The sequence below is a fragment of the Zychaea mexicana genome (assembly GCF_025766255.1).
Source record: "Zychaea mexicana strain RSA 1403 chromosome Unknown BDB00scaffold_53, whole genome shotgun sequence".
NCBI classification, from domain to species: domain Eukaryota; kingdom Fungi; phylum Mucoromycota; class Mucoromycetes; order Mucorales; family Lichtheimiaceae; genus Zychaea; species Zychaea mexicana.
This window is the reverse complement of record NW_026516716.1, coordinates 224,527-237,683: the sequence shown is the minus strand read 5'-3', so window position 1 is coordinate 237,683 and position 13,157 is coordinate 224,527. Positions and strand designations below refer to the sequence as shown.

At 42.6% G+C, this 13,157-nt stretch overlaps 4 protein-coding genes across 4 annotated transcripts; 2 read left to right on the top strand and 2 right to left on the bottom strand.

The window, feature by feature from the left end:
• Nucleotides 1–279: 279 nt before the first annotated feature.
• BDB00DRAFT_831130 (uncharacterized protein) lies at nucleotides 280–2,173 on the bottom strand. Its single transcript, XM_053124096.1, has 6 exons — nucleotides 2,005–2,173; nucleotides 1,485–1,898; nucleotides 1,318–1,412; nucleotides 1,188–1,212; nucleotides 938–1,105; nucleotides 280–830 (listed from the first exon to the last, which is right to left on the bottom strand). Exons 2-6 carry the CDS (start codon nucleotides 1,834–1,836, stop codon nucleotides 652–654), a joined length of 819 nt encoding a protein of 272 aa, XP_052978171.1. The 5' UTR covers nucleotides 1,837–1,898; nucleotides 2,005–2,173; the 3' UTR covers nucleotides 280–651.
• A 1,066-nt stretch (nucleotides 2,174–3,239) lies between these two features.
• On the top strand, nucleotides 3,240–7,799 carry BDB00DRAFT_831123 (muts domain V-domain-containing protein). The gene is made up of 21 exons (XM_053124095.1): nucleotides 3,240–3,334; nucleotides 3,442–3,491; nucleotides 3,574–3,706; nucleotides 3,806–4,053; nucleotides 4,125–4,211; nucleotides 4,308–4,437; nucleotides 4,519–4,593; nucleotides 4,663–4,721; nucleotides 4,801–5,172; nucleotides 5,256–5,381; nucleotides 5,456–5,570; nucleotides 5,673–5,990; nucleotides 6,069–6,194; nucleotides 6,287–6,376; nucleotides 6,471–6,535; nucleotides 6,614–6,781; nucleotides 6,857–6,948; nucleotides 7,089–7,249; nucleotides 7,312–7,422; nucleotides 7,514–7,557; nucleotides 7,640–7,799. Exons 1-21 carry the CDS (start codon nucleotides 3,295–3,297, stop codon nucleotides 7,772–7,774), a joined length of 2,745 nt encoding a protein of 914 aa, XP_052978170.1. The 5' UTR covers nucleotides 3,240–3,294; the 3' UTR covers nucleotides 7,775–7,799.
• Nucleotides 7,800–8,074: 275 nt separating this feature from the next.
• Nucleotides 8,075–8,987, top strand: BDB00DRAFT_789216 (uncharacterized protein; the record flags this gene model as incomplete). The annotated part of the gene is made up of 2 exons (XM_053120859.1): nucleotides 8,075–8,576; nucleotides 8,659–8,987. 2 exons carry the CDS (start codon nucleotides 8,075–8,077, stop codon nucleotides 8,985–8,987), a joined length of 831 nt encoding a protein of 276 aa, XP_052978169.1.
• Nucleotides 8,988–9,333: 346 nt separating this feature from the next.
• BDB00DRAFT_766356 (uncharacterized protein) lies at nucleotides 9,334–10,770 on the bottom strand (the record flags this gene model as incomplete). Its single annotated transcript, XM_053119589.1, has 7 exons — nucleotides 9,334–9,503; nucleotides 9,582–9,630; nucleotides 9,695–9,871; nucleotides 10,262–10,292; nucleotides 10,363–10,426; nucleotides 10,491–10,603; nucleotides 10,688–10,770. The coding sequence occupies 7 exons, from the start codon at nucleotides 10,768–10,770 to the stop codon at nucleotides 9,334–9,336; spliced, it is 687 nt and encodes a 228-aa protein (XP_052978168.1).
• Nucleotides 10,771–13,157: the final 2,387 nt, after the last annotated feature.

Genomic DNA, 13,157 nt, shown 5'->3' with positions numbered 1-13,157 from the left:
TGGAAATTAATAGACGGGATCATTCTACTAACGCTGCTTTTGAATTATAATGTTGATATACAGATCGAGAGAAAGCTGCAAGAGCGGTGACTAAAAATCGCGCTCTCCCTGCTTCAACAGCGATCGCCATTGCGAGATCCTGGACTTTTTCTTTCACCTTTAGCATATTCAGTTGATCGTGTATCTCTAAACTAAAAGCAAAGTCGCTTTTTATGTTATCTGAATGGAAATATGCCTCGATTACCGGGTATTTCACCTAGTAATGGGTTTACATTTTCCACAGAAACGCGCTGTTTGTTGATGATAGCAGGAAATGTTGCTAACAATATAGCAATAGAAGGTGATGGAAAAAAGAATAAACCTGAGTGTTTATACGATCGACTAGTATCTGGTCCAAAGCAATGAGGCTATTATTCAAACGAAATGAGCAACGTTTGCACACATTGTGGCTCCTGTGTTCAACAACAAGCTGGATTACTGTGATTTCAAGCTTCGCCTGTTTAGCAACATGAAAAAAATAAGCAACACGTGTGTAGTCATCAATATGTTTCATGATAATGTCTATGCAGTAGGATAAAATATTGAATCAAGAATTAATATAACAATAATATCGAATAAAGAGAATGACAATGGAGGAAAATATAGGAATGCTTAATGCGACTTTTTATCTGACGCAGTAGAAGGTGGTGATGCTGGAGGATTAATAGAGCCAGGTGGAGGAATAGAGATTTCTTTGAGAGTAGCCAACATCATCTCTCGAACATTGGAGGCAAGTTTATCCACTGATTCAGAAGATTCGTCGATCTCGGAGGTATCTACTGGCGGTAATACTGGAACGAGAAAAGAAATTACAAAAGCGGTTCTTGTATAAGTGTATAAACGAGGCACCAGAGCAAAACAATCCTTCAAAAGAAAATCAAAACATCCTTCGCCTTACCTTTGATCTTGACGGTGCCGGGGTCGAAGCGTTTGACTGTGAAGTCGTACAAATGGTTATAGTTAGCAATTACAATAGGTACCACAGGAACACGCGCCTGCACAGCCATGTAAAAGGCGCCCTTCTTGAACGGCAACAGATCCAATTTCGAAGCGTAACCCCGAGTGCCTAATAAATCAACAAAGCAATCACGTCAGTTGGTCACTAATCCACCCATCAAAGAAATCAAGTCTTCTTCTAAAGTTGATACCTTCAGGGAAAAGCCATACGCTAGTCTATTTAATCACATGCATTATGCTAAATGAGTTGATTGCCCTTTATAGATGTATTTCTTCTCCCCGCACACTTATTTTTCACACGTTTGATAATCCCTTCCTTGCCTGTTTTTTATGAATATCCAATGCAGCCTGCTTTGCTTCCTTGATGGCGCTGTCACGGTTCTTACGATCCAAGAAAATAGCCTTGCTCAAGGTCACTAGTGATATAAAAAGTAGCGGATTGACATATCAGCAAAAGAAACTATGAAACACATATAAGGACCACTTACTGAACCAGCCCAAGAATGGATAATACTTGAGTGCCTTCTTGGCAACAACAGAGGTTGCTTTGGGAAACACACTTGCCATGAACAAGATATCCATACTGGTTTGATGATTTGCGACATAGACGGCACTACGCTTCGAGTCCAAGTGTTCCTTGCCCTCAATGGATACCGAAATTCCCGTTAAATAGCCTGCCATATGATAGTACAACCGAGCCACCGACCAGTTGATGAGATGTCGCTTGCCAACGAGAGGCAATGACAATGATGCAAAGACACCGTAAAGTGCACAGAATGCTAAAGCGAATATTTGTGTCGTGGTTCGATAGTAGTAGAATCCGCCGTGTTTTCGTAACATTGCAGACAATGCCACGGGAAAGACAGCCCATGCTGCCCAATGAATTCGAGTCAATGTCGTATCTGAAGCAAAAAAGCGTCGCAAATATATAACAATGGATTAGTTGAAACTGTCATTGAATTTGCAATGTTATTTCTGTTCTACCACCCCCCCTTTTTTATCTCTCACCCGTGTGTGTATCATTACCCACTTGTTCACGCAATACTCACTTCTAGGCGACTTACTTATTTGTGGCATGCTACAAAAAAGCAAGAAAAGAAAAAAAGCGAAAGGCCGTGAACAAGGATCACACTCGAGGCTCTTACGAAATAATCGTTGGCACAAATTTGGATTATTTGAAATCGTCTGTTGTTATTTATTACCATGTGAAAATGATACAGCCCTCATTCGAGCTGAGTTCCTTTGCCACACATCCTGGAATCTTCCTGCCTCCATCTTCCTCCTTTGGTAACAATATCATATACACAGCATTTGCTGCTGTGCTCTAAGGCTGTTGCTTATATACAGTGCATCATTCGCTTTTATTAGTGGGCTTCAATACATGATCAATGGTTTCTGTCAAGTGCCCACCATTTTCAAGATACATACAGGTCGGTGGCTACGAAGAAGACGAAGAACCAAAGAAGTATGATGCCAAATTCTTGATAAAAGGGCATGTATTCCTGCTTAAAAAGCATCAATGCTGACAAGATCCGTCATCTTGCCAAAGGCGTCTGTCTGTCTCTCACTTGTAATTGCTTCAACCTCCAATGCTTGCTTGGGCACTTGATTGAGGCACTATATTTTAAGGGATCGAACTTTGCAGGATCAAGAGTGAGACAGCTCACATTACGAGTTAAAGATTCTGTTTATTTTTGCGGAGCACTATAAAACAAAGGCACCGGTGGGATGCTAATGTGTGTCGCCTCCTCGTTGGCTCATCCTTGGAAACGGATGCTATATTTCTTCAAAGTGCCATGCCGGCTAAGAGCACCACACCAAGCTGTTATCTGCTCGCTTTATGGTCCACTGTTGTCATTGTTTATTGCCGCCGTCAATCTCTTTTTCTTTTTTTTAACTTCCAGTCGAGCCATTCTCTTCGCCTTATATGAACTGTCTCCTTTTCTATTTGTCGGTGGGACCTGGTTATGAACTAAAGCACTTGTTTGAACTGCAGAGCTTTTTGATACTGACATACGAGCAGTAAGATCACGAAAAAAAACCCCGGTGCGTGAATGTATCGACCTGTATGTGCAGCATACTATTACGGTACTGTATACAACGTCCATTAAAGCTTGATACTATCGAATGCGAAAATGTTTGGTGCAAACGCGTCAGAAACTTGACGTGTCACCGCGTTTCCCGCGTTGTCGGAACCAAAATAAACGCGTTCCTGATTTAATCCCGACACGTCGTCGACCACACCTGCTTTGACACTTTTATTTTTTTAGCCTCAAACGCTAAGAGACTATAACGAACATGAGCTCACCTGCTACAAAAGAAGATATTCCTGATATTGGTACGCGGTATATACGTTAATAATAGCTATCCGTTTTTTCTTGCAAAATAAACGTTACGAGTGCAAGAAATACTCAATGTATTACGGAATCTCTCTTGCAATTCTAGAAACTGGAGAACAACGCAGCTTTGTCAAGTTTTACCGATCATTGCCGGACGTAAATATACAATTGGGCCATTCAGCTAACGCTCCTCAAAAAACATGTACAGGCTCTCACACACATTGGTACTTTTTTTTAGGTTGAAGAAGGAACCATTCGGTTTTTCGAACGCGACGCCAACCAAAAACCATACTACACAGTCCATGCAGAAGACGCGCAGTACATGGCACACCATGTATATAAAACCACTTCAGTAATCAAGTTCTGGGGAGGTAGTAATAAACCTTTTTGCTATTGTAGATACCTGTTAAGACGCTGGTATTGCTGAACGATGGAAAAAGAATACTCATGACATATTAAATAAATCATAGACAGCCAAGGGCAACTAGCAACAACGGCAATAGGCAGCACCGTGGCAGAAACATTTTTACGCGATGCGTTGCTCAATAAGCAAATCAAGGTTGAAATATGGACATCGAGCAAAGGCCAGTGGAAGATATCAAAAAAAGCTTCTCCGGGCAACCTTCAGGATGTTGAGGATTTGTTGTTTTTGAACTCGAGCATGACAACATCACCGGTAGTGATGGCTGTCAAATTAAGCGCTACAACGGACACAAAGGTTAGAAAGGATTATGTACTTTACTGTGCTTGAGGAAGTGGGATTTTTTTAACGTATGTGAATGTGTATAGACTGTTGGCGTATCATTTACGGATACAAACGTCAAGGAAATCGGCGTGTCTGAATTCATTGATAACGAGCTTTATTCAAACTTTGAGGTATATTGAAAAGATGAGGATTGGGGAGGATTGTACATTACTAATTGTACTGTGATATGTACCAACTTGGACCGTTTTGTCTGAATACATGTGTAGTCGCTTGTGATCCAACTTGGCGTGAAAGAATGTATTGTACCTTCGAACGATGCTACCAGAGATTATGAATTGACGAAATTAAAAAGTGTTTTGGAGCGCTGCAGGATTGTCGTGACAGAAATTAAAAAGGGTGACTTTTCTATTCTTTTTTTACTTGCTTTTATTCACTGTAAAAAGCTGACTATTTTCTATCAATATTTGAATCATACAGTGGATTACAACACCAAGAATATTGAACAAGATCTAAATCGATTACTGGAAGGAGAAATATCTATTACTGCACTACGTAAGTGGCGATAGTTATTGTTACGTCACTAGAAATCCATATACTGACAACATACCTCCTTTGAATCAGCCGAATATGAAATGAAGAATGCAATGGGATCCTGTGCATGCTTGATAAAGTACCTTTCAGTAAGCTAAGGATACTAAAAGTGGGGAGGAAGCATCGAAAATGTATGAGACAAGAGAGAACTGATAATGGCATGTATAGCTAGTCGAGGATGAAAGCAATTTCAAGCACTACAAACTCAAGGACCATGATCTCTCCCAATATATGCGACTTGATGCTTCAGCGTTGGGCGCACTTAACCTGATGCCAAGTCCACAGGAAGGATCCAACAAGTCAATGAGTCTTTATGGCTTATTAAACAAATGTAAAACTGCCCAAGGGTCGCGTCTATTGGTCCAATGGTTAAAACAACCCTTATTGAACGTCCAAGAAATCCAGCGACGTCAGGATCTAGTGGAAATCTTTTACGAAGGCACAGAGCTACGACAATCTATTCAAGAAGATCATTTGAAGAATGTACCGGATTTACATCGCTTGGCAAAGCGTTTTCAGAAAGGCATTGCATCATTACAGGTAAACGCAGAAATAGCAGGATAGGCATTGGATGGGATCTTCTCGGTCGGAGGTAGTGGATAATTAATTTGTATTTATTTCAGGATGTCGTCAGGATATACCAAGTCGTAATCCGACTACCTGCTCTTATCACTTGTCTGGAAGCACAAGCTCCAGAAGATGAAGTGAAGGCAAAACTTATGGACGATACCTACACTTCTAAAATCAAGGTACTCTTTTCTCCTTCATACTAAGATGGGTAGACGACACGCTGTTTATAACCGATGCACTGCTTCACATGTAGGATTACTCGGCAAAACTAGACAAGCTCCAAGAAATGGTAGAAACGACAATCGACTTGGATGCGGTGGCGAATCATGAATTTATTATCAAACCAGACTTTGACCCTGATTTACAAGGTATACATGCATTATTGTTGTGTGTGTGCCTTGTGCACCTGTTGTGTACTCACCCCTCTTTCTTTCTTTCTAACCTCACCAACAAACTTTTCTTAAAATCAGAAATTCGTAAAGAAATCAATGCCGCTCGCAAACAGATAGACTCTGAACACGCACGCGTCGGTAACAAACTAGGTTTTGACACTGAAAAGAAACTCAAGCTCGAAAATCATAATGTATATGGCCAGTGCTTCCGGGTGACTCGCACCGATGCTTCAGCTATCCGCAACAAGCCCGAATACATTGAATATGCTACACAGAAGATTGGAACATACTTTGCAACCAGTCGACTTAAAGAACTTAACGATACGTGGAGCGAACTGTCTAAGCAATACCAACGACGACAAAGTGATTTGGTCAAAGAGGTCATTGGCATTGTCGGTAAGTGCATAGAAAGAGAGAGTTTGTTTTAAGGAAGGTTTGTTTGGTTGTTGCTAATAATGACACTACTACCCTTAGCAACCTATTCTCCCGTACTGGAGCTGCTAAGTGGCGTTCTGGCAAAACTGGATGTGATTCTAAGCTTTGCCCATGTGTCTATCATGGCACCCACCCCGTATATTCGGCCACTAGTGCAAGAATTTGGTTTGTATCAGCAGCAGCAGCAGCAGCAGCAACAATAGTAATGGATGATGAAACAGAAAACACAGCTAACATGTGCTGTTATCTGTGTAAAGGCAACATTGTGCTTCGCGACTCGCGCCACCCGTGCTTGGAAGTGCAGGATGACGTGGTGTTTATTCCGAACGATATTGAAATGGTGAAAGGTGAGCTAAGCAACAATCGGTTTGGTGTGTGTGTGTGTGTGTGTGTGTGTTGTTATTGTTTTTGTCAGCTGATTACGCCTAAATTCCTCAAAAGACAAATCCGAGTTCCAGATCATCACTGGCCCCAACATGGGCGGCAAGTCAACTTATATCCGCCAGGTAACAGATTGTGTGTACAAGCTTCTATCTTTAAGGGTCGAGCAGAATGAAACTCATACAGAACCATCAAAATCAAAGACGGGCGTCATTGCATTATTAGCACAGATCGGATGCTTTGTTCCTTGTGCCGAAGCCAGCATTGGGATATTCGACTGCATTCTGGCGCGTGTGGGGGCAGGTGACAGCCAGCTGAAAGGCGTTTCGACGTTTATGGCCGAAATGCTTGAAACGGCAACCATCTTGAAGGTAAAGAAGCGGGAGTCCCATGAACAAGGTTGTTGTTATTGATTGCACACACCAACAACACAAAAACGTTGATAGACAGCGACAGCAAATTCGTTGATCATCATTGATGAGCTCGGACGTGGTACAAGCACATATGACGGGTTTGGTTTGGCTTGGGCTATTTCGGAGTAAGTGTGCTACAATACACCGGACGGACGGACGATGGACGGGTGAACGAGCGGAGAGCGGGGAAAGAGAGAAGGGGCTCCCGCTTTTTACAGAAAGCGAGCCAGGACATAAGCTGACGTTATATTTCTTCAAATCTCAGGCACATTGCAACCGAGATTCGCGCGTTCTGTTTATTCGCAACGCACTTTCACGAGCTAACGGCGCTTGCAGAGACAATACCACACGTGAAGAATCTCAATGTTGCAGTGCACATGGGAGAAACTGGCGGAGGTCTGACACTGCTGTATAAAGTTATGGAAGGTAACAAAAGAATGGGCGGGGCAAGAAAGAGAGAGAGAGAGCTCACAAGCGTATGTGGGCAGGTATCTGCGACCAAAGTTTCGGAATCCATGTCGCGGAGCTTGCACAGTTTCCTAGCAGTGTGGTGCGTCTGGCCAAACGGAAAGCTGCAGAACTGGAGGATGTTGATCCAGGTATGGCTTGCTTACTGCTGTTGTAGTAGCTATCAATCGATGACGGAGAGAAAGAGTGGTTGTAATAACAGCGTATTTATTGTTATTGCAGTGGATAGCCAGCATACAAAGAAACAGGCTACGGCCGAAAGCGAGGTATGACAAAAGATAGAGGGTGTGCGTGTGTGTGTGCGCACTTGTAGAGTCATAGAGACTGACGAGTTTGTTGCCCATCCAGGAGACTTCGCAACTGCTGAGCCAAATCGTGCAAGAGCTCAAAGCAGCGGCTGCGGCAGAGCAAGACGATGAAGCATTACTCCAAACCGTGCACGGCGTGCGCGAAAAGTACAAGCAGAAGCTACTCGGGCTTTGAATACAAGCAGCAGCAGCAGCAGCACCTAACAGCAAGCAATAATTCTCTGTGTGGTGTGTGTGTTTGTGTGTGTGTGATATGCACAGAAAGAAGCAAAAAAAAAAAAAAAGAACAGCTTTTTCCTTTTTCCTCCTTCTTTTCTCTTGTTCATTTTTTTCTTGTTTTCTTATAAAACCAAGCGCTTCTCTTTCTTCTCTTCTCTTCCTCTTCCTCTTTTTATTTCACTTTCTCTCATATCTTTCCAACGACAAACAAGAGCAAGAGCAAGTGTGTGCGCTGTGTGTGTATAGTCTGAACATTATGGCCAATAGCAAACAACATGGTTTTATTTCAAAAACGATGGGTCTATCGCTTGGGTTCCTGGGCATCGTAGGTCTCGTCGTGTCGCTCATATCGCTGGTGCCCGTGAACGTGTACAACATGTTTATCGGCGTGAACGCACTGACAGAGCTGCTAAGGTACGAGCTACAAGACAGCACGGATTGGTGGTCGCTCTCGCCGGACGGCACCGTGTACTCTGTCTTCTTGACGGGCTCAGTCATGTCGTCCCTGATCACGATTGTCATGGTGATTGCCACATGTCTCCGTCAACAACAAACGGACGACAATGCACAGATGGTGATGGTGACAACAAACGTAGAAGAAGACGAGGAGGAGGATATTGAGGCACACAACAACAGCGGCAGCAGCAGCAGCAACACGAAGCGGTGGCAGCGGCGGCAACAGCAGCGGAGGTCCAGTGTTTGGTTAAGTCGTATTGGCTGTCTCATCTTTGTAGGACAGATTGGTTGGGCTTTGTTTGGTAAGCTGACGGATTGGAAGAAGAAAAGAGAGAGTCTGTGTGTGAGTGAGATCATTGATCATTTTGGAGGGAAATTTTACAGGTACGCACTTGCTGTTCTTTTACAAGGACGAGTTGCCAGAGACAATCCATCGATCCGCCATGATTTCCGTTGGAATCCTGTGGCTGAACTACCTTATCATCACCATCTTCTCCTTTATTTTACTTTGCGCCTCATTTTTCATCATTCTCGGCGCACGACGAAGCGGCAGCAGCAGCAGCAGCAGCACTACCACCAGCACGACGAGCAGCAGCCGTCAGTATCATCATCACCATGCGCGGTCCAGCACACCCTCCTCTTCCGCCGAAGAGATGCAGTACAACCGCGAAGAAACCACCCCATTGTTGAATACCTCTATACGTACTACTTGATCAAAACATAAAAAGTAAGGCCGTCGTGTATACATAACATATACTATACTATCTATCTATCCCCTGCCTCTTTCTCTCTCCTCCCCTCGTTTACTTATACTCTTATATATACACACAAACACACGCGCACTCTTATATATATATTACATATCATCATAGCTTACCCATAACTAGTGTTATTCCTGTTCATAATATTCCCTCTTCAAACAACGTACCAACCAATCTCCTCTTTTACACACACAATGCATCTATTTATATCATTTCTTCTCTTCTTTTGCGTCCCGAAATAATATAATGTATAAAAACATCGGTATTATCATTAGTATTTATTGTTACCCCCTATCTTTCAAACCGAAGGTCTGTGTGATTCATTAAATACAAACACTGCTATTACTACCGACATGGCAGTCAACATGTTCCACCGCTCTATTAAAAAGTGCCAAAAGCCCGGCTTTTCAGCTTGTTCAGATTCGTCAATCAAATAGGACCGCACTTTTTGGTTCTTGAGCCCTATCACTTAAAGAACATACCATGTCTAGAGAGTTAAACTACCACATACAAAACACGCCATTGCATAATAACAGACACACATACCCATATAGTTCTTTTCCTGCCTTTCCCAAAATGCAATCGTTCCCACGCGCTGTTGTTCGCAAAAACAGTTAAAATCTTTTCGAAAAACCCGTTCACAGATAGTAGATCCTTACTGCTGCCTTCAAATCTTTGATCACCATACGCAGTGACCAGCCCAGTGGCACCACGCGATTGTGAGGCGACGCGTTCCGTCGATATATATAAACCGTATTCGAATCCGTCCAAATAGCCAGTATCGTGCTTGCTTCATTGACGTGCATACCCGCAATATCATCATAGTCCGACAATAACTCCAGTTCGTAGTCAGTCCAGAAAAAGTATTCTGGAAGAAACAACGTTGGATCCTTTAGATCGCGATACAGAAATTGTGATTCTTCTTCGTTGTACTGCAGCAGATGCGTTCGATTCGTGAAATCGAGCGTCAAAAACTTGTGGCCTATATAGCTCGCTGTCAGTGTTTGGCCGTTGGATGAACGCGTAAATGGTAACGACGGCATTTTCACTTCTACTCGATCTTGGTGCAAATGCGACGTGCCGTCGACAAAAGCCATATATTGCAGTGACTCGCCGCTATACACGGGTTGTGGAAAGCCGTCGTGATCACGCCGTACCCATGAATCGTCGCTCAGACTGTCTGCGATCGTAACGTTGATCCAGTATCGTAGGCGGGTCTTGTGTACATCCAACGAAAGCACGCGATAGGTATCTTGTCTGGGTTATCAGTGGGTCATCATTGATTAGTGACATTTGGAAAAAAAAGCTAGTTTTCTTTTTAACTTACTCTGGAGAGTACAATCTTGCTAGCATCACATCGTGCAGTTCGGTGTTCCTGGGTTGGTAGTACTCTAATACAGTTAGATTAAACACTCTATATTCCCAACTCAAGAGCGTGTGTCTCTTTCTTCTTACTATGTATAGGTGGGCCGGTTTGTATGTTGTTCATCGATATTGATACGGGGTGTGGTGAGGATGTCAAATCTGAGGGTAAATGTGCAATACGGAACGTATACCAATCTGGATCTCTGTAACAAGCAGGAAAGTATCAGGTCAACTAATTCTTTTTTCCATACAAATGAAGAGTCGAGAGAAAGAAAGCAGAAATTAACCTCGAATAGAGTATCGAGTCGTGTTCCAACGTAAACGTCTTGATCCACGTGGTTCCTGGCATGACCAGATCTTTATAGCGCATCATATCATTCGCTCCTGGCGACGACGATGATGACGATGACGGCAAGTAATATACACGAATTATATGTTGTGGATCTTCATTATTAAGTTTATGGTACATAACAGCGAATTGTAATTCTCGCTGTGGTGGCGGCGCGCGCGAGATCTTGGAAATTGGACCCTGAAGCTCGTGTTGAAACAGTATTGCCCATTCTAGAATACAAACTAAACTCATTAAGTACATCTTTATCGCTCTCCATGATGTAGATATTACCGTTGTCATCATCTAAAGGCGCCGTCTGGTTACTGTATAATGTATCTATCGGTTTTCTTCGTTGTTCAATGACACCTAACATAGATAACCACCCCATAACACAGCATCAGTTTCCCATAGCTTAGCAGATCAATTTATGTTTTTCCCCCTCCCACTTTACTCTTTTCAACAAATTTTACCCTTGGTTCCTGTTTTCAAAGGACCAATGCCATGCTTCATCGTATCGGCCGTCTCAAACCAAATCGCCGTTTGGTATAAAAACCCATCTGCTGCTGCCACAGTCAGAATGACCTCATTGGCTGGCGCATCTGTAATGGAGGAAAAAGGTATTGTTGTCGAACGATCGTCGTCAAATGCCAGCTGGACAGGTCGTGGGTACGGCGGGTCAGAAATGAGACTGACAAGAAAGACCATTGTCAGCCCAACGGCCATCATGACGATTGGGCGCCATTGCATTTTCCCAAAGTTTTAGTAAAAAGTCTAAATTTTGTTATATATATGTATATATATTCCACGGTATATGGGTGCCTTTTGCGGTTTAAAAGGAGAGAAAGAAGAGAGGGCTATGTCCGAGTTATAAAAGGGAAGTTTGGGGGAGTTGTTGTATTGTGTGTGGGGTGGATAGACTGGAACTGTACAACCACAGATTGGGGGTTTGGTGGGCTGTGAGTCATTTTTGTATATGTTGCTGCTGCTTATATAACCAACCACAATTATGACAAGCACTATTGTCGTGCTACTAGATCAGGCTCGTTGTCATTCGTGTCGTTGCTCAAAGCAAAACTAACACTCCAGTCTTAGCTTATTCGTAAGTTAAATGATTACAGGTAACTTTCTGGCCGTCGTCATATTCGTAGAGTCGCAGTTGCTATAACTGCGGTTTCCGTTTAGACCAGAATACACTTAATTCTGGTACAAGATCGCTACATTTGTCCATTATTCTTATTGAGCTTCTGCGGATAGTGTTTCGATGTGAAAGGCTTCAAATCATGTATTAGTGTGATTAATTAGATGCCTTCTAAAGCTTTATGATGCGAGTCTATTACTCAATCATTCGCCGTTCCTGAACCCTAAACATTCTCGTGGACGACGTTCTTATTTCACGTACTACCAAGGAGCACTTCCACACATAAAAATGCTTCTATCACCTCTTTAATTTATAACGGTAACAAAATCATTTGTTTTTTTTTACGCGTTTTTATACATAGTAGTAGTTTTTTTCAGTGTTAATTTTCCGAGCAGGCGGAGACCTCTGACACTTTCTTGAGCTAGCGAACACTTGCAAATTGGGTGATGCGGAAATGTCGAGCGGTAATAACCATTCTTCTATTGCTGTTTGTTAAGGTTTGCTAAATCAAGATGATGCGTAAATAGGCCACTATTCCGAATTTTCGCCTGCTCGGAAACAGGCCAGGAACCCCTTCCTTACACAACACTTGATGACGACAATGCCAGAACTATTTCTACTACTACTACTACTACTACTACTACTACTACTACATCGATGATCAAACGCAAACAATTTTCCGAGGAGCAAAGAAGTCAGATTGTGAACTTGAAGGTAATTGAAACGAAAATATGGGTCTATATTTCCAGAGGTTTGAAGATAAGCGGCAGTACGATCTTGGAAGGAGGCACAGTGACGAACAGCGGTAGACATCTAAAGCTAAATGCCGCTAATGGACTCGCTCTCCCCAATTTAGTGTGAAACGCCATCCAATGGAACCGTATGCATTTTATCAGAGTACGCTAGCACAGGCAGGGATCCATGTGTGAAGAGGCACGCTCATCACCCATCAGATATATACGCGAGGAAGCATTGCAAAGCTTAGAGTTTATGATTAAATCAAGGTACCTACCTCTTCTTCCATGTTATTTATCATATCAGAAAGTATATCCCATTCCACATCAAGACTGTATGCTCATCCTCATCATTTTAAAGATAAAAGAGCACGTTATCTATTGGGTCATTTTGAGCCAACCTATACCACGTTTTCTGTACAAAGTGCAAGAGTATTGTTGAATCAGGCATAATCTTTAATGTGCGGTATGAAGTCGTCGATTGCATATACCTAAATGGCGAGTCAGGACATGATTTCTGGTGACGAGTTGCGCTATTGCTATTAAGCAGCTAT